Source organism: Natrix helvetica (genome assembly GCF_964273705.1).
Source record: "Natrix helvetica genome assembly, chromosome: 1".
Lineage (NCBI taxonomy): Eukaryota > Metazoa > Chordata > Lepidosauria > Squamata > Natricidae > Natrix > Natrix helvetica.
In genome coordinates, this window is record NC_138548.1 from 260,735,368 (window position 1) to 260,756,931 (window position 21,564).

The 21,564-nt window shown below is 38.2% G+C and overlaps 2 protein-coding genes across 3 annotated transcripts; one reads left to right on the forward strand and one right to left on the reverse strand.

The window, feature by feature from the left end:
• Positions 1 to 650: 650 nt before the first annotated feature.
• On the reverse strand, positions 651 to 5,193 carry TRIR (telomerase RNA component interacting RNase). The gene is made up of 3 exons (XM_081937710.1): positions 4,787 to 5,193; positions 2,617 to 2,694; positions 651 to 2,147 (listed from the first exon to the last, which is right to left on the reverse strand). Exons 1-3 carry the CDS (start codon positions 5,042 to 5,044, stop codon positions 2,040 to 2,042), a joined length of 444 nt encoding a protein of 147 aa, XP_081793836.1. The 5' UTR covers positions 5,045 to 5,193; the 3' UTR covers positions 651 to 2,039.
• On the forward strand, positions 5,171 to 20,328 carry GET3 (guided entry of tail-anchored proteins factor 3, ATPase). Of its 2 annotated transcripts, none has more exons than XM_081937656.1 (8): positions 5,171 to 5,308; positions 5,630 to 5,790; positions 8,992 to 9,139; positions 11,929 to 12,077; positions 12,551 to 12,701; positions 13,115 to 13,222; positions 15,742 to 15,939; positions 18,091 to 20,328. In XM_081937656.1, the coding sequence occupies exons 1-8, from the start codon at positions 5,270 to 5,272 to the stop codon at positions 18,220 to 18,222; spliced, it is 1,086 nt and encodes a 361-aa protein (XP_081793782.1). In that variant the 5' UTR covers positions 5,171 to 5,269; the 3' UTR covers positions 18,223 to 20,328. The 2 variants fall into 2 exon arrangements, with proteins under 2 accessions (XP_081793782.1, XP_081793783.1); XM_081937657.1 differs by having other exon boundaries at positions 5,251 to 5,351.
• Positions 20,329 to 21,564: the final 1,236 nt, after the last annotated feature.

Genomic DNA, 21,564 nt, shown 5'->3' on the forward strand with positions numbered 1-21,564 from the left:
TTTAAGTGCAGAACAACTCTTCATTTAGCTTTCAACCTTCTGATAAAAGATTTTAAAGACTCTTTACCACATAAAGGAAAATTTGGATGCTATGGTTATACCTTCAGTAAATAGTTTTAATGACTTTGCATGTTTAAATAATGCCATCTAGAAAAAATATATATGGAAAACATATACCAACAAATATCCACAACAAAATTCTATTATTTAAAAATATTATTTTATCAAGGATGATTAGTACTCTAATCTGGGCTGTGGAGGTCAAAAGCAATAGTTGCAAGCCTGATCGAGTGTATAACAAAGAAGAAAATTGGCATCACTTTACAGGAAGCTGAAAATAAAATATCAAACCTTTATTTTTTTTCCTGGTGTTTTAAAAGCAATCTCTCATGATATAATGAGAGGCAAAAACAGATTTTTTTTTGGTTTTGTCTAACCACTCCCTTACCATATTCAGAAATAGTTCCTACATGCTCGTTGTGCATGTAAAACCTGTTATGTAATCAGAGTTCTTATTTACACTAAAGAACACTCAGATGTTTTATGAGAAATTCCAGCAAAAATGCTTGAAGAACCCTGATATAAAGAAAGCATTGTTCTTCAAATGCATTACACAAAGGCCCAAGATATACTGAATGTGGAAACCAATGGCCTTTTCATAGCAGAAATTTATTTAATAGATCTGGTCCAGTGATGAACAGTGATGATTGAAGAAAAAAAATTAGACCTGAACAGTGAGATCAAACCTGTTTGTTTTTCTCTAGAACACAAATCCATCTTTGTGAATATCACATTAATAATGCAGCTCAAAAATCAGCCCAATCTATTAAGAGAAAATGGCACAAACTGGATAACATTTAGAAGTGAAACCCAATTCCAGCACAACAAAAAATAGCTTCTCTATGCCAACCAGAAAACATAAGATCTCATTAGTGTTTCCCGACTTGAAATCAATTGCTGGGATTGTACCAGAAGCCCTTATATGGAATTGTCATGCCCAGTTTCAGTGTCCAAACGCATGTCAGGTGCTTTCCATTTCAACAGTATTTTATGGAAAGTATAAGAACCCAAACTCGGTATACGTAAACAAGTGATGAAAGAGCATAGGTCCCATGCATGCAAAAACCCATTATCAATACAATGGCTACAGACCCATGTTCTTACTTTCAGAGCCAAGGACCGCTGCTCAAAACACCTAGGAGTAGGGCGCAGGAGCAGTCAAAGGTTAAAATCATAGTATCTAGAATTCATTGCAGAGAGCACCTAAGGTAATTTTAGTGATTTTTTCAAATATGTAATACTTGGTACAAAAACAGACCAAGTGTTTTGCTTCTTAGTAAACAGGCACAGGATATCCCCCAGTATTAGATTGGAGCATGCATAGGAAAAGGCTGGGAAAAAGCTTAAGCAGCAGCTGGACTTAAATACAAAACTCCATAATTCACTGCAATATGCAGTGAAATTGGAGTAGGGAGAGAACACAGGCATAAATGCAACTACAGAACAGTCAGACATTAAACGTATCAAGAGATCCAGATTCATTTGTCTTTCATAGTGAAGAGAGAGATTACTTCAAACTCTGGAATTAGTACATCTGCAGTACTGACTGACTATTTGTAACCATATCTTAAATTTATCTTCAGCAGTAAGAGGTACTGAATTTGATAGAGTGCTTCTTAGCATGTCCTATAGTAGAAAGTTCAGGGGTACAGAAAATGTTAAGCAAAGGTTCAAAGCTGAAGGTTTATCAGCAAAGATATGTTGCCTGATGATTTTGGGAAAGAAATGTCAGACCAATTCCACTATTTGGAGAGAAGTTGTTACAAATTAAAATTCTGGCAACTAAGTCAAAGTTCTTAGCTCTCAGAAGAAGGGGGAAACAATAAATGGATCAGTGAAGGAGGCTCTAAATTTTCAAATATAAAAGTATGGCAAGTCTCCTGCTGCCATGGCAGCATTCAGTCTTGTGGGGTAGCACTAATCCTTTGATATTTTAAATAATTATGTACATCACAGACAGTCCAGGCTGGAGAGAAAAGTTATTTCACTAAAGGCCGGGTTTTATCATCATCACTGCACTGGTGGGCTTTGTACTTTTTCACTTCAGCCATATATTTCGCCCATGCATCTCCTTTATTTGTCAAAACCTACAACAGAAAAAAGGGAGCCAGTTACAGAATACACATTTAAACAACTGAACTTAAAAACATTCTTAGAGTACCAGTTCTCATGAACATCTGCCTACATATAAATCTAGGGAAGCCATTCAATTGAAACAGAGATTGTAATTTTACTGGAGAAGTCAGCTGTGATATTTACTGCATGGACTTCTGATTACCCTGTCTCATTCTAATCTGCTACATAAGGTGCAGTTAGAGCAACAGGATATAATTGCTGCTCTGATCTTTTAGGAGATAAATTCATTTTATACACCAAAAATGGACACAAAATCTCACTTAAAACAGATTTAGGAAATGAATAAAAAATGTTATTACAAATGAACAAAAAACAAGTCACTATTTTCCCAAGCCCATAAGGACAGACCCAGCTGCCAATTTTAAACTAGGGTTTTAAACTTCTATCTCAATGTATTATTCCTGATGTGTCCCAGCTTACCTCCTCCTCTGTCTTTTGTTTCTTGGCTACCACTCCTGTCTTCAGGGCTAGCTTGCTGCCCCCTCTCCGCTTGCCCACCTGGGTGAAGGGATAGAAGACTGCAACCGTTATACGAGCCAGGGAGCTGCAAGGGGAATGTTGCCCACTATATAACGGTATAGGGAGTCCTTCAATTAGATCATCTTAGCTCGCCATCACACCTGTCAGTCTGTACAGAGCTGCCGAGCGTTACCTACACCGCTGTGCTAGGAGGGTAAAAGGGCACCTTAGCAGTGTTCACCAATACATCTGTACAGTTAAGCCCAAACATTAAAAGACATTAACAAGTAACAAGAAATGGAAGTATTCCAATTTCTGTTCAGGTTTGCTGCCTGGTGGGAAATAGGAACACCATTCTATTTTTACTTTTATTTCCCTACAATATAACAATCTGGAATACATTATGTGAAGAACTTTTATTTGCTCAAAATAATGAAAGCAATAAAGTTAGCAGAATCAATACAACATTAATTCAAAATAATTATCGTTTTTGATGGTCTTGGGAAGTGTGGTGTATGCTAATATAATCTTAGATACAAATGCAAAGGCCTTCTGCATACATTTCAAAATGGTATTTACAATACCATGCATGTGATTCAGTTTTTACGTTGAATTTTTGATCTTCAGTTGAAGAGGACAATTTAAAATAGAAAATGTCAATTTCAGTTAGCAATTCCAATTATCACTTTTAGATAGTACAGCACTCCCTCCCCAATCCATTTCTGGAGCAATGCCACATGCATTGCAAGTACAAATTGTTTGATATATGGTGATGGAAACATACATGTTGGAAAACACTTTATAATTAAAAATTTCCACCCAACATTTTAAAGACTGGAAATAAAACATCTTTATTTGTAATATTTAGGCTACAATGCCTAAAGAATTTACCTAGGAGTAAATTCCATTGAACCCAATTAGAATTACAGGTCAATAAATATGGCCAGGAGTATTTCATTGTAATGCAGAACAGACTTTATTCCTCATGTTCAAATTTATAATTAATGCTTGATGTAGGATGAATAAAGTCATACTTCCAATTTTCCCTAGCCATTGCAAATAAAAATGGTTCAGTATATTTCAGACTTATTGTATCACATTAACAAGAGCAAAAAGATTTCATTTGGGACCCAAGAGACACACTGATGACTTTAAAACTGTGAATACAAAAAAACAACAACAATGTGCTAAGAAACGTTTGTTACTATTCACTAGCAACAAATGTGTACGAGAAGGGGGAAGCAATTTCATTTCAAAAACCCTTTGATACGACTTTTAATGCATTCCACTAAATTTACTTGTGCCTTTATAAAGGCTGAATCAGCCTAAAATGAAGTTTTCCAAAAGACAAGTAAAAGCAAAGCACATTGCATTACGTACTAACAAATCAAAGTGTTTCCATCTCTACTGCTTCCATTTAAAAAAAAATCTACATTTATATGCATGTTGAGAGTGGCAGCTTCACATTCACAAAAGGAAAACTCGAAGTTGGGACATCTGTCACCACAGACTCTTATCAAATCAAGAGTTATGGCATAAGAGTAATTATCCAGCCAATATTATGAAGCCCAGCAATTATGAAACTCATATAAACCTGCCCACAAATGAATGGTGTTGAGCATGGAGCATCACAGTCTTGTGAACAACTGTGGATCAGTTCATTTTCTACTCGTATTTTTTGTTGGGGGGGCAGACTAATACAGTGAGGAAGTGGGGGGAAATGTACTAAATAGCCACAAGTACCCCAAGATGTGCTTAGAAAGATGGGTCCAACATGATGCCTTTCAAAACAAATGGGGGAGGGGGGAGGGGGGAGGGAGGAAGAGTCCAGAAGGAAGAAGAAAATGTAACATTGCTCCTGCTAACATCATATTGCTTTAATAAAAAAGTAATCTCTTTTATAGGGGAGCAGGGATGCAAATACTAGAGGGTGGTGGGAGGAAGCCAACAGAGAGGCGGCACCTGGAGAATTACTGCCTGTGTTTATTAAAGACATCCTACTTTTGAGAGAAAGCAGATGGACAAGAGGGTTCTGCGCCTCGGTCCTTCGGGGAAGGCCAAGGTGGAGGGGAGGAAAAAAAAAGGAGAAACAAGGGGAAGAAGAAAAAAGGTCAGTGCCCAGATCCCTTACGAAGCTGAGGGCGCTCCCGCTCCGCTTCTTTCCCGGTGGCTCTTGGTCCCCGGGCGGCTCTGGCCGCGGTTCGGTCTCTTTCCGCTTCTCGGCTCCGGCCATCGCCGTTTCTCGTCCACCCTTCCCTCCCGACGCAGAGGCTTCCTCCATGCGCCGCTTGAACAGTTCGAGGAAAGAACCGTCGTTGGCGAACACGTTGACACCGCCCGATCCTGCCGCCTCGGAGGCCGGGCCTTCCCCGCCTGGCACCCCGGCCATCTCTCCAGCCCTTCTCTGGGCCCAGCCTGAGCGCGCCCTCAGGATGACGGGAAACGTTTACGACGCCTGCCCGACGCAAAGCATCCCGGGAAAGCCTCTGTCGTTAAAAGGTCGGGCCACGCGCACGTCTCGAAGTGAAAAAATTTTGCGGACTGCGGCCGCTCCGATGGCCCAGAAATCGACAGCTCTTCCGGCCAATCACAAGAGATTAAATCGCCGCTTAAGATGAACCCGTTTTTGCCAATCAGAGAAAAGGAGGGGCAGGTATTTGAGACTCCTTCCGCTATACCGAGGCCAATCGGGAAAGGTACCTAAGCGACCAATCCGGTTAAAAAATTTAGACAGGAATATACCAGCCATTCAGAGGTGGGTGGGTGGGTGGCAGTTTGTTCAGGCGTCAGATTGTTTGTGACGCGGTGATTTGACACGATGACGTTAAGGATTTAAGCCCAAGAGGAGGCCACAAGGGGAGGGCGACGTGCCGTTTTTCTCTCCCTGTTAAATGTTGACGCGCCGGTTGCTAACGTTAGAGCCCCGCATTAAAATGGTGTAGCCGAGCATTTTGTCACGTGATTTTGTTCCAAGATGGCAGCGGTGGCGTCTGGGCTGTCGGCTGAAGCGGACGAGTTCGAGGACGCGCCTGATGTGGAGCCGCTGGAGCCGACGCTGAGCAACATTATCGAGCAACGGAGCCTGAAGTGGATTTTCGTGGGCGGGAAGGGCGGCGTGGGCAAAACCACTTGCAGGTGAGTCGGACGGCGTCAAGGAGGAGTGTGATGGCGGGCGCCGCTTTTCTCTTTTTGCCGGGAGGATGTTGGCGGCTGTTTTCTGGCTTTGGTGAGTTGTTGAAGGGTCAAGATGACGGGAGGGGGGAGTGCTCCTGCGCTCCTTGCTGCTGACAACCCCACCTCTGGAACTGCTGCCTCGTATTTAGCTGGCAGAGGAAGCCGGACGGCGGTGAGTGGTGGGAGCTTGCAATAAGTGAACATGTAAAATTATTGTGCAGAAACCGGAGGGGTAAGGAAACAAGGGGCTTGCTAATGTATGCCGGTTGGCGTCATTTCCTCCCAAAGGATCACTGGCTGCATTTGAAATCTGAAATAAAATTAGGGATTGAAATTTATTTTTAAAATCAAGGTTAAACTATACTTGCTTAGGTCTCTGTAGCTCTGGGTTCCTTCCTCAATGGCCTTGGATGTCTTGTGTCTTCTGATAGAGAGGGTTGAAAATATTTTCTGACATTTTCAAACTCTTAAATTAGAAAATGCCCTATTTTTTTAAAAAAAAATCCGGATTAATGAAATTATGATCTGGCATTCTCCTTGATTCCTGTTCCCATTTCTCCTCCCATTTGTTGACCTCTACCAACAGAGTTTCTGTACTTTTAGTACTTTCAGTACTTTTAGTAGATTTGCTATTGTGCACTATTTCTGTTCCAACTTTTCTTGGAATGATAAAACAGAATTTGTGATAGAAACATTGAAAAGTATTGGCATGTACCAGTAGTGTTAGATTTAACCATGGTTTTTTAATTAGTCTAACTTTACAGTGGTAATTTATAATTATGTGCTGCACATAAATAAAATTATGTACTGCATTGCTCATAATCAATTATCAAATGGTTTCTCATGATCTTTTTCCTTCAGATTATTTTCTTCATTTAAAAAAAGCATGCAGTTTATCCTGAGATAGGGATGTGATAGGAAAAAGCTGTAGTACTATATGTGATGTTTAGAAGTGAATTTAAGAGGGCTGTTCTTATCTAAAATGACTAAAGTTGCATTCTTTCAACACTAAAAGTTTTCCAATGAATTTACCAAAGCACTGTTTTGACTTAATGCAGTGCTTCTCAATTATTTTCTGTCATGCCCCCCCTAGGAAGAAGAAAACATTTCGCGCCCCCCGCGCGACTGTAAATAGTATGATTTGTCTATAAAATTGTTATAAGTACACCTCTGCATAACACTGTATCCTTATTAAACACCTCTTATTTTATACAATAAACATTTATCCATAAGTAATTCATCGCAATTCTGTGAGAAAATGATGAGAAATGCAGTAAATATCTTATTTTTAAATTGGTAACAAGGGCCCTACAGAATGAAATTCAAGGTTTATCTAGAGCGGTGATTCTCAAAGTATGGTTTACCGTACTCTTTCAGGGAGATGGCAGAGTATTTTATAAATAAATATTTTTAACATTTCTCGGTTTTAATTTCTAACATACTACACATCAGTGATATAACCCACACACATCAAAGCTTTTTGGTGTCCTCAATCACTTTTTAAAAATCAAAGATACCCCCAGGCTAAAACCTTTGAGAACTGATCTAGTCCTATAATATGTAGAGACCCCAGTGGAAAAGCTGCCTCGTATTTCTGTTTCCCAGAAGCAAAGCCTTCCTCTGGGAGAGAGGATGTGCCTTCGGCCAGAGGAAAAGCGAGGGTCGGGCCAGGCAGAAGCCAAACTGGGCACAGAGGCTGAGCAGGCAGGAGCCACGCTGCCTCTACCTCTTCTTGCAGGCTATCGTCCCCGAAGCGCCAGGGTTGTTCCAGCGGCGCAGTCGTTTTAAGCGCTCCGAAGGCATCAGGGAAGCCTCGGATGGTCCCTGAAGCCTTCGGAACGTTTAAAACCACCCTCCGAGCAAACCGGAGAAGGCGGAGCGGCAGCTCCTCCCTCAGCCAGGAGCCAGAGGGGGCTGGTCGGACAGGCAACCTTGGCGGGAAACTCCAGTCCGCCGCCTTCGCTGCCGCCGTTGCCGCCTTCGTCGCCGCCGTTGCACCCAGATGGAAAGGGAGCCTTCGCGCCCCCCTTTACGGAGCCTCGCGCCCCCCCTGGGGGGCGCGCCCCACTATTTGAGAACCACTGACTTAATGTAAGATTATTTTAAAATATAAAAGAAGTGTCCATAGGATAATAATTTATTATTGAAGTCAAAGTGTCATCAAAGGTAAATAAAAAGATGTTTCACAATTACAGAACAGGTAGTCCTTGACTTAATGTTGATTCAAAATTACGATGTCCTTGGAAACAGTGACTTATGACCCATCCTTGAAGTTATGACCAGTGCACAACCTCCACAGTCATGCGATTATAATGTGGGCATTTTGCAGCTGCTTCACATGACGGTTGTGTTGTCATGTGATCAGGATTTGTGACCTTTCTAGCTGTCAGGTGTAAACAACCAAAATGCTCTGAAGCTTAGGTTTCTTTATTGTTGACACAATTGTACATAAGAATCATGCCAGACTGCCTGCTTTCCCCTGGAAAAGCCAGAAATATACCTTAGTGTCTGACCTCATATGCTTCCTCCTCCGATCTGTGGAATCCAAAATGGAATGTTTCTTAACTATCCAGCCTTCCTTTCACCTGGCTTCTGACAAGAAAATCAACTGGGCAAGTAGGATTTATTTAATGATCATGTGATTTGCTTAATGATTGAGGTAAAATGGTCATAAAATCAGGTCTGGTTGCATGATGACTCCGCTTGAGACCGTATCGTTTAATATTTATGTTCTGAACTATAGTACTGTATTATATAGAAACACCCACAACTGTCTTTTGTAACAGAAAAAAAGCTTAAATACAAACTTATATGAAGCATAGTAAAATGTCTCAGATTTTTTCTAATATATAATTCTATTTTTATAAATTGCCTAGTTCAAAATCTCAACTATTTTATTCCTAAATATAATAATTCACAAGCATAATATTTATTACAGTGTTACCTTTTTCCTTCAGATTATTTTCTTCATTAAAAAAAGCATGCAGTAATCACTTGTAATTTGTTAGTTTATATTTGTATTTACTAAATAGTTTGGATAAATCTTAAAACTTCTGTATATAGTCCTTCAGTACAAGCAGATCTGAATTTTAGGAGCTTGTCCTATTTATAGTTTGAGTGCTTGTATTAATAACTGCTTCTTGCTTCTCTTTTGTGGTCCAGTTGTAGCTTAGCTGTACAACTCTCCAAGGTACGTGAGAGTGTCCTCATCATCTCTACTGATCCTGCTCATAACATCTCAGATGCATTTGACCAGAAATTTTCCAAGGTTCCCACCAAAGTAAAGGGTTATGATAATCTTTTTGCGATGGTGAGTGTACTTCTGAGGAGATAAATAACTAACATGTTTTCGTGTGTTAATGCATCTGGACCAAATTTATTTTAGTTTATCTTAAGTAGTACAGTAATACTCAGAAATTATTTGAAGAAAATGCTATTCCAGTTAATTTGTGTCTTTATCAGGCTTTTCCTTCTAAAGGTTTTGTAAATATTTGGGCATTCTTTAAAAAAAATAAATGGCCTTATTGCAATTATTTCTTAATCAAAACATTACTCTGGACAGTGTACAATAAGCAGTAAAATATCAATATCAAATTTAAAAATAAATATTAAAATTGAAATATATACAAATCTCAGAGAGAAAAATAAGTACCACCAATCTCAACAATGGATATATGACTCCTATTCAGTCATATGAAACAGTAAGTGTACCCCATTGAAATTTTTGACTTTTGCAACATATTTCAGCATATATTTATCTTTCAATAATGATAAAGGAAATCTAACACATGTGATGCACTATTTACATTTTGTAGTACATTCTGTAATTTAAATATGCAAATTTATCATATGGAAAAAAATGAGTGCACATGTTCATTTATTGCCACCTCAGTACCTAAAATGAGAATCCACTGCAAATGATTAAACTATCAATCATCTGTTCAAGAAGATAATTTGCAAGTGGAAAAGATTTCAAATAATTGCTAGCTTGTTCTGGCCAGGCCAGCCTAAAAATTCAGCCTGAGAGTAGAATGCAAGTTGCTGAAAAAAGTCTCTTAAATACCCCAAAGTTTTGTCACATGACCTACAGGTAGATGTTGCCACAACATATGTGAAAGTGTGGATATCATTAGGAAGAAGCTGCACAAATTAGATCTTCATGACAGGTGTGCCAAGAGGAAACCTTTGCTTGCTAGAAAGAACATTGTGGCAAATTTTACTTCACACCCTGTAGACAAAGACAAAGACTTATGTCTAACATGGCTAAGGCCATTCTAACATGGCTAAGGGAATGGATAATGCTGAGAAATAAAAGATTACTCAAATTGGAAGGCCATGACCTCCAAGCAGGCTGGCATGCCTTCCTCTGGTATGAAAAAGGATCTGCACACAAATATTTTAGTAGACATTACATCAGACAATCTCTGTTACTAATATGGAACAAAATTAAACATGACCACTATACCAAAATACCTATTTGGCTATCTACGATGGAAGCATACATACACCCAAATTTAATCAATATGGAAAATATAGTCACATATAAAGAGTTATTGAACAGACGGGGGGAGATCAAAACGAGATCAGAATTGACATCACTAGGAGTACAAGTAGAATGGTGGTCTATAATTTACAGATACAATCAAGGTATGCACAGGATAGGAAGAACGAAGGTATTGCCAAAGACTACACAATATTAGATAAACTTTTGATACAGACAGAAAACAGACTCATCAAAGTGCTGTATAGATTCTTGTTGGAATATAAGCTAGAGGAGGAACATGTCAAAGAAACCATGGTCGCCTGGGCGAAAAATTTCGGTTACAATGTGGAATTGTTTAAGTGGGAAAAACTTTGGATACTTAAACAGAAACTAACATTGGCTACAGCGTATAAAGAAAATCTTTATAAGATGGCATCTCCCCCCCAGCACGACTTTCCAAAATGTTCAAAAATCTGGCCCCAAACTGTTGGAAGTGTAAAAAAACACCAGGCACTTTCTATCATATGTGGTGGACGTGCAATGAGGCAAAAAAATATTGGAAAATGATTCAATCATGGTTAGAACAAATGGTGGGAGAACAAATTATGTTTAAACCAGAAACTTTTCTCCTAGGCATAATACCGGAGGGGTTTAAGAAAGATACACTTTATCTAATTATACATATACTAACTGCAGCGCGCATAACCTATGCACAGTATTGGAAAAAAGAAAATACACCATCAGAGCTTGATATAATCAGAAAAGTGTTGGCCTGTGCAGAAGCAGATAGGCTCACTCTTGAACTTAAAAATAAAGGGGAATCAGAATATTTTGAAGTATGGAATAGATTTTATTATTGGTATAAGACAAGATGACAAGACTGGAACAAATATATATATTGTGATTGGACAGAAGGATAGACAATGTATTAAGTAGATTAATTGTTAATGGTTGAAACTAGCTGTATATAATGTGAATGTATGGTCACTTCGACACCGCGGTATTGCATTGTTTTAAATGTAAAAATAATAAATATATATATTTTTAAAAAAAGACAAAGACTTCTGCAACATTGTGCTCAAAGAGGACAAAGATAGTTATTTGTCCATAATACCCAGGGACATATTTGGCAAAAACCACAGACAGCATTTCAACAGAATAACATGATATCAGCTGTAAAGCATGATTGTGGAAATGTTATGGTTTGGGGCTGCTTTGCTGCCATCAGAGTTTGACTATCATCAAATCCAGTGTGAATTCTTCATTGTACCAGAGAGTGCTTGAGGCATATATATTCATGAATGGTTGTAATGTCCCTGAGCTATGTGATCACATTTTGTGATCTTCTGACAAGCAAAGTCAACAGGGAAGCCAGATTTACCTAACAACCATGTTACTAATGTAACAGTTTCAGTGAGTCACTAAAAAAACTGTGGCAAGAAAAGTTGTAAATGGGGCAAAATTGAGGACTACATGTAACAAAGTTGAGGACTACATGTAGATTATTTTCATGCCATAAGTTTTGTTGTTTCATTCAAAGCATTCATATTGAGTGGCTTAATGATGCAGCTTCTACATGGTGGTGTTCAATTATTCTGTCCATAATTTATTATTAGGAGATTGATCCTAGCTTGGGTGTGGCTGAGCTTCCCGATGAATTTTTTGAGGAAGATAATATGCTAAGTATGGGCAAGAAGATGATGCAAGAGGCAATGAGCGCCTTTCCTGGTATCGATGAAGCAATGAGTTATGCTGAAGTGATGAGGTGAGATTTGTGAACGGAAGTATCAGGCTCATCGTTTACGCTATTCTGTATTTAAAACTTCACTTTGGAAGCAAGGGCTGAACTTTTTCGCCTGCATTCAGTAATGTAACATGTAATACAGTTTTCTCTAGCTGTAAGTCCAATGTGATGTGGATGTGGACTTCTCATTTGTGATGCTGATTTCATTTATGTTACAGACTCATGGCCTGCTGTGAATATACAATTCTCTCATAAGATTCTTGTATGTATCTTGTGTTTGTCTAGTGACCAGAACTCAAATTGCCGAGATTCTGCATTTCACATTTCCGTTGATGGGATGCAAAACCAAAATTCATATTTATGGATTGCATTTGATTGGTGGGAGAAAGATTTGCAGTATATTTTAATTGGTGGCTACAACAGTAGAAATTAGCAATCTGGAAATAATACTGTTTTGGAGTATGCTGATAGTGTTCTCTCTCTGGCCTGAACAGGTTGGTGAAAGGAATGAATTTTTCCGTGGTGGTTTTCGACACAGCACCCACAGGACACACATTACGGCTGCTCAATTTCCCCACAATCGTGGAGCGGGGGCTAGGTCGACTGATGCAAATAAAGAACCAAATCAGTCCCTTCATATCCCAGGTAAAGGAGGAGAATTATCAGCAACATGAAAGAATAAGACTTTATTGTTAAAAATATTACGCTAGCATCTGACTTGAATGCTACCTGTTCTGTGTTCCTGCCTGAACTCCAGTATTATTATTCCAATAGTCCCTTCGGGGAGAGGGGGCAGTCTATAAATCAAATAAAATTGAAATTGAAATATAGCCTTAGGAAACAGTGTATAATTATCAGCTCTGGTATGTGACATGGCTTCTAGGATGGAATAGAAATGAAAATATTGTTTATTAGCAGTAGCATGAAGTATATTGCTGTGCTTGATTATTCTGCCCTGAGTTGGTTAGCCTATTTCAGTTTCTCTTTTACTTGTCTTATACTACAATTATGATTTGCCCTCTGTTGGATGTTCATTGCAACTTTTTGCTTTTCACTAGATGTGTAACATGCTTGGCCTAGGAGATATGAATGCTGACCAGCTGGCTTCCAAACTGGAAGAAACACTTCCTGTTATCCGCTCTGTCAGTGAACAGTTCAAAGATCCAGTAAGTATATGGCAAAAGCAGAGGGATTAGTGAAGATATAATCTCTAGGCATAAGCAGATCTGAAAGAGATTCACTTCTTCCTGCAAACTGGAGAAACACATTCATTTTAGTGGTAGTAAGGGAAGGTAGATGATTCTTCCTGCATCTAGATTCTCAGAAAATAACTGTTATTTAAACTAGAACCATTTTTATTCACAAATGTTTCACTAGGTTAAATAGAGAATGCAGAATACCAGAGTTGGAAGGGACCTTGGAGGTCCTCTAGTTCAATCCCCCTGCTCAAGCAGGAGACTCTGTACCAGGGGTGTCAAACTTGTGGCGTCATGTTGTCGTCACGTGACATAATGTGACTTTTTTTCCCCTTCGCTAAGCCGAGGGTGTGGGTGGCCAGCGTGTGACGCATCTGGCTCACGTGCTGCGAGTTTGACACCCCTGCTCTATATCATTCCAGAGAAACAACTGTCCAATCTTTTCTTAATTCCACACGTGGACACGCCACTACTATCATATAACAATATCATGTTGTTACCATGTTATTGAATTCATGCAGGAGGGACAGGAGCTGACATGCAAGGAAGCCAAGTCCTAATCCACCCATGGCTTTAAGAGTGATAGCCAGCATCCTAAAATGCATTTGAAAATAGACCTGCAACTAGTACAAGTGATACAAAGAGTTACATGATTTGTATGCTCTCCCAGGAACAATCTCCTATTGCTTCAAGTTTTTGTGTAGTTTTCAGGCACAGTTCCATGTAAATAATGTAGGTAAAATTACATGGCATCAGTTACAACTGGTGTCATTAATGTATATAGGACTGGAGTCACGTTTATATAGAATGTAAAGATTGGAAAGCTTATAGACTTTTTGCTGAAAATAGAAAAAAAGGAAATAGTGACTTCTGGATTTGAGGGGATTATTGTAATGTTGAGGGAGGAGGGATAGATGTGATAATTCTGTGAAGAAGGGTGAAAATCACTTTTTTTCTGCACCATTTTCTCTCTATGTATTTTTGTGTTTGTCTTTTATCTATATAAAAACATAATAAAAGTTATTTTAAAAAATCATGCATAAAATGCATTCAGGTTGTACAGCATATAAATTGAGCAAAAGTACTGGTGCTTAGCCATCAAGTCTAGTTTATATGGTTACAGTCCCACTCTGTTTTTCAAAAAAAGTTGTAGATGCTCCCTCCCCATCCCTCTAATAGAGAGAAACATTAATTAATCAGTTACAAGTGAATGCAGTTAATCTGTTTTTCATATGTATCGTTTAATTTATTTGATCTTTCCAATTGTAGCTGAACAAGCTTGAAGACAGAATATTCCAATTAAAATATCAATTTGATATGTTGCCAACAAGAGTCCTCAAGCAGGAATTTTTTAAAAAATTGATTATTAGAGATAGGTCAAAAATGACTAACAAAAGAACTATTCCACAAGCTGTCTTTTCAAGACATTATCTGAGATTGTACATTGTACAAATTTTGTGGCTTGGCTTCATACTTACTGTACTAATAGGGTTTATTTATCTGGAAGGGAAGAATAAAGATATTTGCCATATTGGTTAATTTGCTATAAGATTTGAAAAAATAATTAAATTAAATAATGTACTAATTGAGAATGACTGAAATGGAACTGAGCTCATATTAGGAACTGAGGCTTGAAGATGACAAATGGACACTAGAGGGAAGTAAAGGACTAGGCAGAAAAAAATTAAACTGGCTAAGCAAGCTATAATCTTATCTTGAAGAGTTTTTAAAATAATTATATTGAAGTATTAATAGGTAGTGTCTCAAAAGATACAGATGTCAGTGGATAATTTTTTAGAAGATGATGAGAAAAAGTAGAGTTTGAAGGCGTGGAAAAGACAACATTGAGATAACCAACATGAGAATACAGAAGATAAATCAAGAACAAGGATCTAAACATGGAATAGCTGTGACAAATTCTGGATAATGTCTCTTTATGGGATTTATAAAGTTGACTAAAGCTGATGAAAGATTTAAAGACTCTTCTTGAATATCAGGAGATTATTGAAAGATCAAATCCTAGGATGCCCCTGGTACGACTTAAACATTAAGATTGTGAAGAGCAAAAAGAACTATAAAGTTGAACCATTTGATCAGGGATAAATTACTTGTTCAATATGTCTCACAACTCCTAATGGATTTTTTGCTGAAACAATACTGAAAAGATGACAATTAGGTTACGGGGACAAATGTTTTTTATTCGTATTTTATTTGTAATTTTGTTTTTCTTCTGTACCTTCTGAATTTAGTTTTTCCTATGTTTATTAAAAGTTCAGTAAAACTTAAGGTGCTTAGGGGAAGTTCTTTCTGTTTCTGTTCTTCAGATTTGATTTCTGGCACTATCTTGTTTTCTAAAATATGACAAAAGAGGAAATGGAGAAAGAGGCAGCTGCATTGATGATGGGTTCTGGGGAGAGCGAATGAAAGAAAGCTATACTATGCACTTCTGTTCACATCATTGAACTAATTACATCTTGTCTGTGTTACAGGAACAAACCACTTTCATCTGTGTTTGCATTGCGGAGTTCCTATCACTGTATGAAACAGAACGGCTTATCCAAGAGTTGGCCAAATGTAAAATTGATACCCACAATATCATAGTCAATCAATTGGTCTTTCCTGACCCTGACAAGCCTTGCAAGATGTGTGAGGCTCGGCATAAAATCCAGTCTAAATATCTTGACCAGGTATGATTAGAAGCACTGCGAATTTCCTGATAAGCTGGGAACATATTAAGCCATATTAGGCCTGCATAGTCTTCCAAGCAGCCTTATGTGATAATAAATTTGCTGTCTCAGACTCAGATTTTGCTGTCTCAGACAGCAAAAGACACTGCCAAGCACCTCAGTTTTTCTAGGCCAGCATCACTTCTAGTGGGCAGCTGTGGAACTCAAGGTATCGCTGTGCAGCCTGCAGTGATTTTTAATATGTCAATGTAGCCCTTTCCCACTACAGGTTGCGCAGGCCTGATCTGTATAACAGATACAGATAAAGCAAACAGAGTTTGCTTTATATTAGAAAATATTGAATAGCCAGAAGTTAGCAATTCTATTTCAGCCTTTAAGGCTTAAGTATCGTGCTTTTGAATATTCTCAGCATTTGTTTCACAGTGAATGTTTAGCCTTTCTGAAGGTACATAAAATCCAGTTGACCATTACTCATTAGTACTTAAAATTTGACTGATCACAGGTGACTGACGAGGGCAGAAAATGTTTCAGCTGTTTTTCTGGATCTGTTCTTTAGGATGTCATGCTCTTGTCTTGTTTTTATATGCCTGCAGGGTGTGCAGATTTTTCTTTTCTGTAACCCCTTATGATTATAAATATTTTAGATAATATAAAAGATGTATATAATAACTAATTTGGATGGTAGTTTTTTGTCATATTTAAATAATAAGTTAGGGTCTAGTTGCCTATATTTGTCAAACTGCTTACCTATTTCTATTCTTTTTTATTTATTATTTATTTATTTATTACTTGAACTTATTAGTCGCCCCCTCTCCCCACAGGGACTCGGGGCGACGTACAAAGGTATTATATAGCGTATAGAGGAGGTAAGAATAAATAAATAAGTTACAATACTTAAAAAGTTAAAACCCCAGTGAAATTAACCCTTAAAAACTAAAATTACAATTAAAAATGCCCTGGGCTGGGGAGGTTGTAGAGTTATGCCAGGTCAGCTAGTCGAAACAGGTAGGTTTTCAGCTTCATACGGAAGGAGCGAAGGTCGGTTGTAGTTCTGATGTCTGGGGGGAGGTCATTCCAAAGGGTGGGGCCCACTACAGAGAAGGCCCTACTTCTGGGCGCTGCCCTCTGGCACTCTCTGGAGGACGGCACCCGGAGTAGTCCCTCTCTGTGTGAGTGGACGGGTCGCAGGGATGTATGGGGCAGGACGCGATCCCGCAGGTAACTAGGCCCTGTGCCATGGAGCGCTTTGAAGGTGGTAACCAATACCTTGAAGCGCACCCGGTAGACCACAGGAAGCCAGTGCAGCTCGCGCAGGATAGGTGTTATATGGGAGAACCTCTGCTGTTTTCTGCTGTTTCCTTTTTAAAAATCTTTTCCTTGCCTTTGCTTTTGTTTTTTCTTTTAAAGTTCTCAACCTTTCTGCCTGTCTTTCTAAACTTAGCATCAGGATTCTGTAATTTTTCCCTTTTATTCTTTAATTTCTTCCTAGCTTTCAAGGAATGTTTTCTATCTCTTTTTTAGTCCCAGACCACTTTCCTTTCAAGTGTTTATGGCATAAAATGGCTTTGGTGTAGCCCCAGTGGTATGGCCCAGTGGATGATACCAAAACATATTGGACAACACTTAGGAAAGTTGTGCATTGGCAGAATTTCCATCAGTCAATTCCAAAAGGTCACAATGTTTGGATCCACATATATATATATTATACTGATAATTATGATATCATAGGTTCTTGGGAAGAACTCAGTATGTATGAAGGCCTAAACAACAAAACAAGTAGCAGCTGTGACTTCACATTGTTGTGAACAGATAGCAATAATACAAAGGATCATTTGGTGAGGTAATTGTATAAGTGAAATTGCACGAAGATACAACTTTAGTTTCACAGGAAAACTTGCGCAATTCTTTTTGATCTGCTATCAAAAAATGTAGCAAACCTCAAATTTAGCATACTTAATGTATTGAAATGCAAATTATATTTAGAATTTAAACTTACCGTTGAATTAAGATGGTACCAGAAGGGTTATAAAGAATAAACATAGTAAAACTTTCTAACCTAAAAGGATAAATTGAAATAGAAAAAGCTGTAATTCTTAATCCTGATTCTTAGGTTTTTAGGATTGTTTGACTTCCATTTTTTCTTTTATCCAGATGGAAGACCTTTATGAAGACTTTCATATTGTAAAGTTGCCACTTTTACCCCATGAAGTGCGAGGAGCTGATAAAGTCAATACCTTTTCAAGTCTTCTACTGGAGCCCTATAAACCACCCAGTGCAAAATGAACCCCTATGGACTGACTCCCCCTAATTGCCCCCTCTAGCATTCCATGCCTGCTCTTCCCTATTCTTTTCCTGATGGAATTCCATCTTTTCCATTGTCTTCTCATCTGTTGAAATCCCACGACTGATAGTTTTGCGGTGAAGCTAGAAGAAGCAGAATTGGCACTCATGTAACTTCTGTTCTAATAAACTGATTATGTAACTCCTTGGGACATCTCAAAGCCAACTACAACGATGAATCCATTCCCTTCCTGGATCAACTACCTAAGTTAAATGTGTGTCAGTTTTTTGTTTATTTCTCTGTCACTTAGTTTCTCTTTGGATCATGTCTCCTGGGATTAATGATGTTCTGATTGAGGTGCAGTCAGATGTTATGATGATGATACAGAAGCTGTCAGTTCATTTACAACATCAGGAACATCAGTGCTGATGGGAAGTTTGTAAATAAATTGTAAGGGAAATAATTTCAATGCTTCTTGTCACTCAAACTGTCTGATTTTCATTGGGTAGTGTCAGAAGACCTGGAGGCAAAGCATGGAAGTTATTTGAGGAGGGGATGCTTATTTTAGGGGAGTATAAAGCCACTGAGCTTAAATTATTTGTTTCCTTAATGTTAACAAAAGTATTAATGATGAGGTGGTTTTATTGGCTTTTTGATGCTGGAAATCATAAGTGTGGAAAATGGTTTAAAATGGAGAAGGGAATAGAGGGGTTTGGAGTTTAACAAATTATAGGTGTTTAAAATATTTGGGTATATGTACAGGTCATTTTCTAATCCCCAGTTCCCTTACTCAAAAAAACCTCTTGGTATTAAAATGTCAGTGTATGCACTATTTATGAAGTTCATATGTGTTTGTGTGCTGAAATATACAAGGAAAGAGGGTGTAAATTGGAACAAAGCAGTTCACGGTAGAGCTGGACTTATTGCTATTAGTTATAATTGAGCTCTTCCAGAGTTCAGAAGTGTTCTAATATTGTATTTATGAAGCAATTTAATTCTAAGAAAATTAGAAGGGAAATTACCACATCACTTTTGAATCTTTCACTGGGTACAATGTAAAACTGGGATGGGGGAGGAAGGGAGGGCTAGATATTATTAGTTCATAGCTTTAATCAGCTATTTTAATACTTTGAAAGCATATCCCTTCACCTGGGCACTAGGGTCTTGATGACTGATGATGATGAGTTGCCAGTATAGATAGTCCTCAACTTACAACAGTGCATTTAGTGACCATTGAAAGTTACAATGACACTGATAAGTGACATGACCTTTTCCCACACTTATGACTGTTGCAGTATCCCCATGGTCACGTGATTTACATTTGGCTGCTTGACATCTGGTTCTTATTTATGACAGTTGCAGTGTCCCGGGATCATGTGATCATGTTTTGCGACTTTCTGACAAAGTCAATGGGGAAGCAAGATTCGCTTAACCATGTTACTAATTTAATAACTGCAGTGATTCACTTAACAAATGCAGCAAGAAAAGTCACCAAATGGTTCAAAATTCTCTTTAACAAACCTTTGAATTAGCAACATAAATTCTGGGCTCAATTGTCATAAGTCAAGGACTACTTGTACTTTGCAACTCTGAATCCTACGGAAATTTCCTTTTGTAAAATAAAGTAGGTTCTTTTGAAGACTTCGTTCATTTGTAAACAAAGGAGCGTGTGTGTTTGCTCCCACAGTACCCTGATTTTCAAAAGACATGGAATTTACGAACTTAGATCAGATCTTTAAGTATGTGGTATTTTCTTTGATAAGAGGCTTCACCTTTTGAAAGCAAGGCATTGTGGAATCTTTTTCTGGCTCTTTTAAAGAAGAATGGGTGAATTAATGTGAAAATGTGTGTGGCAAAAGTCTGAATTTTCTCACTCAAAAAGACTGGATCCCCTTCATTTTCTCTGGCAGAAACAAATGTGATGGTTCTTTTATTTTTAAGTTGCAGGCTTTAAATGTATATAAAACGTGGTACAACAAATGGACGGATAAGTAGTACTTCAGGAGAAGATATCTGTAGAATAACATTACTAACTTCAGTTAATAGGTAGAGACAGATCAAACTACTGTAATTATGAAAGCCTTCCTAATAAATCTTTCTTTTCTCTCTCCTTTTTATGTTATTATGAAAGTGAATCTTGAGCAATGTGTGCGCTCAAATCTACATCAAAGCTTTTTTAGAGTTAATGCAGCTGTGAAAAGCATTGCCAAAAGTGTGTCAACTGCAATTTGTTGTATATAAACATTTTTTTGATGGGAGGAAATAATTGCTTTTTCATGGACCAAAATTCAGAGGTTTTCTTTGGGGGTGGACCAAAGCTTTGAAGTTCCAAAATTCTCTCCCCGGCATTCCTACTTAGAAGAATTAAGTAGATGGTGAATGAAAGACCTCTTGAGACCTTGTCAAATAAAGTTGATAGTTTTCATTCCAATGAGCTGAAAGTCTGGCTTGGGCCAGACTTTTAGCTCATTTATTTTTTCATCTACATACAGGTAATTTTGGAATTAATGGATATAAATTCCCACATTTTCCCCAAAACACAGTTTACATATTTTTGCCAATATAAGTACTAAGCATTGTACAGGTATATAAAAAAGTGAGGCTGAGCCTCTAAACATGGTATCTAAAGTTCAAATAAGTCTAATGTTAAATGCTGCACACATTGCTGGATGTGGAGTGTAACTGCTCAGTTCTACAGTCTGAAATAGCTACATGAATCTTATCGATGGAAGCCATGGATGGCAGTTTGCCAGGAATTCCAATGAAGAGATTTAGTATGTGATACTTGTGCTTGTTTTTGATATTTCAGGGTTCTATATTCCCCCAATTAATAGCAGAATGCAGTGGTGAAAGTTTGTGAATCTGTCAAAAGTTTGTGAAACCTTTGAAAGTATCCATAACCCTGCAATATTGTGGCCTATGAGTGATTTGAGCTTCATCTAATCTCTGTTAGTAGATAAAGAGGTTCTGGTAAAATAATACACAAATCTGTCATGTGTCATGCTTTTTGGGACCATTCACTTTTTGTTGGGGATGATATGTGAAGCTTTAGATATAATAATTTATGACATCTCATTTACCATTAGTAGCTTCTAATAAATGTTTCTGGTGCCTCTTGACCAGTCCTGCATATCCGCATGGCAGTAGCTCAGCCCATTTTTTTTTACAACCTACTCTTTTTTATACCCAGCTGAGGTATAAAGCCAGCCAGTTACAACCTATCCTGTCATAGATTAAACTGAGATGTTTAGCGGTCATCAGTGTTGCTGACTCAGTGGGGTTGGGAAGTCCAGAAGAGATTCCAGCTGCAGGGCTATTTGTGATCAACCATTTTAGGGATCAGC

Bases quoted from the DNA above. Each gene is read 5' to 3' on its own strand.
- GET3 (XM_081937656.1), top strand. From the start codon at position 5,270: ATGAACCCGTTTTTGCCAATCAGAGAAAAGGAGGGGCAG. The intron at 9,140-11,928 runs GTGAGTGTACTT...ATTTATTATTAG, and splicing joins ATGATAATCTTTTTGCGATG to GAGATTGATCCTAGCTTGGG. The intron at 15,940-18,090 runs GTATGATTAGAA...TCTTTTATCCAG, and splicing joins AGTCTAAATATCTTGACCAG to ATGGAAGACCTTTATGAAGA.
- TRIR (XM_081937710.1), bottom strand. From the start codon at position 5,044: ATGGCCGGGGTGCCAGGCGGGGAAGGCCCGGCCTCCGAGGCGGCAGGA. The intron at 2,695-4,786 runs GTAAGGGATCTG...CCCTTCACCCAG, and splicing joins GCGGGAGCGCCCTCAGCTTC to GTGGGCAAGCGGAGAGGGGG. The intron at 2,148-2,616 runs GTAAGCTGGGAC...TTTCTGTTGTAG, and splicing joins AACAAAAGACAGAGGAGGAG to GTTTTGACAAATAAAGGAGA.